Consider the following 4,124-nt stretch of genomic DNA (forward strand, 5'->3'; position numbering starts at 1 on the left):
GCTATGAGGGCTGTTGTCAAGAGGTGAACTTGAAAAGGGTTGGAGGAGGGGGGAAGGGTGGGAGGAGGGGGAGGGAAATGGGAGGCTGGGAGGAGGTGGAAACTTGTTTTTTTTCCCTTTTCTCAATAAAAAAAAAAAAGAGACAGCTCAGCAGTTAGGAGACCTTGTGCTTTTGCACATGGTGGCTCACAACTGTCTCCAACTCTAGTTCCAAGGGGATCCAGTACCACCTCTGGCCTCATGGAGCCTGCATGCACATGGGGAAAACATGTGCCAAATACCCATATATGTAAAATATTTCTTAAATATTTATTTATTAGGGCTGGAGAGATGGCACAGTGGCTAAGAGCACTGCCTGCTCTTCCAAAGGTCCTGAGTTCAATTCCCAGCAACCACATGGTGGCTCACAACCATCTGTAATGACATCTGGTGCCCTCTTCTGGCCTGCAGACATACAGACAGAATATTGTATACATAATAAATTTTTTTTAAAAAGGATTTTATTATGTATACTAGTTTTCTGCCTGCATGTGTGCCTGCAGGCCAGAAGAGGGCATCAGATCTCATTATAGGTGGTTGTGAGCCACCATGGGGGTTGCTGGGATTTGAACTCAGGACCTCTGTAAGAGCACGCAGCGCTCTTAACCTCTGAACCATCTCTCTAGTCTGGTAGAATACTTTTTTAAGTTGAACAAAATAAAACGTATAGTGGCTTTATTCCTGATAGCCCCACACTAGAAACAAGGTGGATATTCTTCAGTTAGGTGAACAGTCCAAGTACACAGCATTCAGACTACAGAGCACAGCTCAACAACAAGAGAACCATCTGCTCATGGTCTAACATGGCTGGATCTCCTGGGAGTTATTAAAACCCAAGGGTTACACGCAGCATGACCCTGCTTACATCAAATGACACCATCAGCAATGGACAGATGAGTGGCTGCGGGGGTGGGGGGAAGTAGAAGTGGGCGTGGCGATAAAAAGACATGAAAAATCCAGGGGTAACATTTTGCATTCGGTAGGACCAAGGTTGATATCCTGACTGTGGCTTTGCCCTTCGGTTTGGCACAGGATTCCTGTTTCCAGAAACTGGGTCAAGAGTCAAAGGGGACCCGCCAGGGACTGCATCTAATCTACAATGATCTCAAAAATAAAATCTTAAACCAGGCGGTGGTGGTGCACGCCTTTAATCCCAGCACTCGAAAGTCAGAGGCAGGCGGATCTCTGGGAGTTGGAGGCCAGCCTGGTCTACAAGAACTAGTTCTAGGACAGGCTCTACAGAGAAACCCTGTCTTGAAAAACAAAACAAAACAAAGTAATAATTAGAAAAAATAGCAAGGGCCAACTAAATGTCACAGGAATGGGGGGCCCCAGGATCCCCAGAGTTCAGAGTCAAATGTCCCTGTGGCCCTCAGGGAATGTCATGGACAGGGCACTCGGCTCAGAGCCCTTCCTCGAGGCTAGCATGTCTGACTCAGTCATTTATCTCCTCAAAACCTCTTGGGTAGCTAGGGGTGAGAATGTATGAAATGAATTAACAATCACGTTAGGGAAGAAACAAAAGAGGAAATAAAAATGCTTTATGGTCCTACTGCAGCAGCGAGCAGAACAGCTCAAGGGGGAATCCCAGGGGTCTGGGATCTGGTGGCTTCTGTGGCTGTGGTCCTACTCAAAAGAGCAGAATTTTGGGGCACCACGGGAGTGCAGACTTGGCCACCACTGTCTCCACTGTGTGTGCCCGCAGGCCTGGAGACGAGGTCTCTGTGTTGAGCATAGGTTAAAAAAGAGTTATTTTCTTAAAAGCCTTTAATGGTTTCCGTCAGGGTTTAGTAAGTTTGTACCGTACTTGAAGAACATGGAGGATTTCTTCGTGTCTGGGCCAAAAGCAGATTTCTTCTGTTCCCGTCCTGTTCAAAATGTCCAAGGTGAGGTCCGTGCCATAGGTGATGGGAGAGGGAAAGAAGGAGAACGCTATTAGAGATGAGCCCTGGTCTCTTGGTGTGAGGTACTATGTGCCCGTCATTATCACAATGGTGACCATAGAGAAAACGGAGCTCTTTCGTTGCACTGAAATGCGACTCCAAGCATAAGTGTCCAACTGAAATCACAGTGGCTGAGTGGGGCTTGACCACTGCAAGTCCCAAGTGAGGGACAAAAATAAGATGAGCGTCACGGTTCTGTTTTTGCTATATTAGCAATCTCTAGTTCTGATCACAGGGTTTAAAAGAACTAAGGAAAGAAACAAAAACGATGCTCAGCTCCCTTCTGAACCAGAAGAGACCAGCCTCTTGGTCGTGGGCCTCTTGTACTTACCTGTGTACAGAACAACACTTGGACCAGTGTTGGCCCAGAGAATCTTCATCCACCTGCCCAGGACCCACCAACATCTTTATGGCTCACCGTTATTCTTTTTATTTATGCTGCTGTGAGTCCACGGTGGGCCTCATTCTTGCCACCTACTCCCTGGCAGGCTCCTACTGTGACCTGGTGGGGGTCACGCGCTGGGCCTTTTCCACTGAGGCCTCACTCCCTATTCCTACTGTGCCACTGTCTTCCTTGTATCGTATGGTACCATAAGTCTTTAAAAGTGCCTGAATGTAGATGGAGGTTCCTATCCCGCCCAGCCCCACAGCTGTTCAGTCCCAAAGAAACACACAGAGGCTTACATTATAAACTGTTTGACCTATTAGCTCACGCTTATTACCAACTAGCCCTTACAACTTAAATGAACCCATAATTCATGTCTATATTTAGCCATGTGCCTTGGTACCTTTTCTCAGTAAGGCATTCTTATCCTGCTTCCTCTGTGTCTGGCTGCCTTTCCTCTTCCCATAATTCTCCTAGTCTGGTTGCCCTGCTTGTACTTCCTGCCTAGCTACAGGCCAATCAGCATTTATTAAACCAATACAAATGACAAATCTTTACAGTACACAAGAGCATTATTTCATAGCACCTGATATTGTCTGCCTTTGATAAATATGAAGTGAATGAAGAAGAGAGGAGGGAAGCAGGGCAAAGATTAAGTATCTCATCATACAATGTTTTTGCTTTTAGAACAGTGTCTGAGCACATTTTACTGAAATCATTTTTAGGAAGTGCTTTTCAAACTGAGTAACACCTACACTCAACATTTCAGAATGTACCATTGAGACTCAGCCCTCCTTTTCCCCATCCCTACACACTATCCCAGATCCCCAAATGAGCAAAGTAATATGGTGTGTGTAGGCTCCAGTTGGCTCATATCTTAAAAAAAAAATTCCCACTTTTAACTCTCTGGCAGAATGCATAGCCATCCAAGCTCATATAGCATGGTTATTTCTGGGCAGACTAATCTTGCTGCTTTTGCCCTAACCCCAAAATACACCCGCTGCTTAGTGACAAGATCAAGTGGGGAAAGGGGTCCCAAGAGTCGGCCTGGATTGGGGATCACAAACTCAGATGACCACAGGAGGCCAGATGCAGGAAGGAAGGCGGCCTGGTGGGAACTAGAATCACTTAATAAGGAGGACCATCCCACAGGGAAGGACCATCCCGCGGGGAAAACTGACCCACAGGAAACATTCTTAGAGCCAGGACGTCAGGTCTGGCGGTTTTTAAGGGAACATGAAGATTCAGACATTTTCATGGCATTTGATGGTTTTTAAGTGTTGATTTCCAAGTCAAACAATGTTAAGACGCCGGGTCCAGACCCCTGGTGTGTGGTGGTGATGGAGAGTGCTCAGGGTTGACCGTGGTAGAGCAACCTCAGTCGGCCACTGTCGCCCTCCTGTCTCAGGCTAGGGTAAGGGACTGTCATTACAGAAGGCAGACTTGAACCAAAGAATTGGGGAGGAGGGATGTAAACGGAGACCATGCTTTCATTTCTCGCAGCCCATACCCAAATAATCACACAGAAACTATATTAATTATAGCACTGTTTGCCCAAAGATTCATGTGTACTCCTAGCTAGCTCTTACGTCTTGAATGAACCCATTTCTATTACTCTATGTATCACCAAGAGGCTGTGGCCCACTGCCAATGTTCTGGCATCTTTCTCCTTCAGTGGCTACTTGGTGTTTCCTCCCTCCACTTTTTAAAATATTTTTAAATTTTTTTTAAAATTTTAATTTAAATTACAGGGCCAG

The 4,124-nt window shown here is 46.1% G+C and overlaps 1 protein-coding gene across 1 annotated transcript in view; it reads right to left on the reverse strand.

The window, feature by feature from the left end:
• Nucleotides 1–4,124, reverse strand: part of Ccdc38 (coiled-coil domain containing 38) — a 46,277-nt gene that overhangs the window by 17,669 nt on the left and 24,484 nt on the right. The window contains exon 10 of the mRNA XM_005358157.3: nt 1,847–1,907. Coding sequence (XP_005358214.1) covers nt 1,847–1,907 — 61 coding nt within the window. The remainder of the gene's footprint in view (nt 1–1,846; nt 1,908–4,124) is intronic.

Source organism: Microtus ochrogaster, chromosome 24 (assembly GCF_000317375.1).
Source record: "Microtus ochrogaster isolate Prairie Vole_2 chromosome 24, MicOch1.0, whole genome shotgun sequence".
Taxonomy (NCBI): Eukaryota; Metazoa; Chordata; class Mammalia; order Rodentia; family Cricetidae; genus Microtus; species Microtus ochrogaster.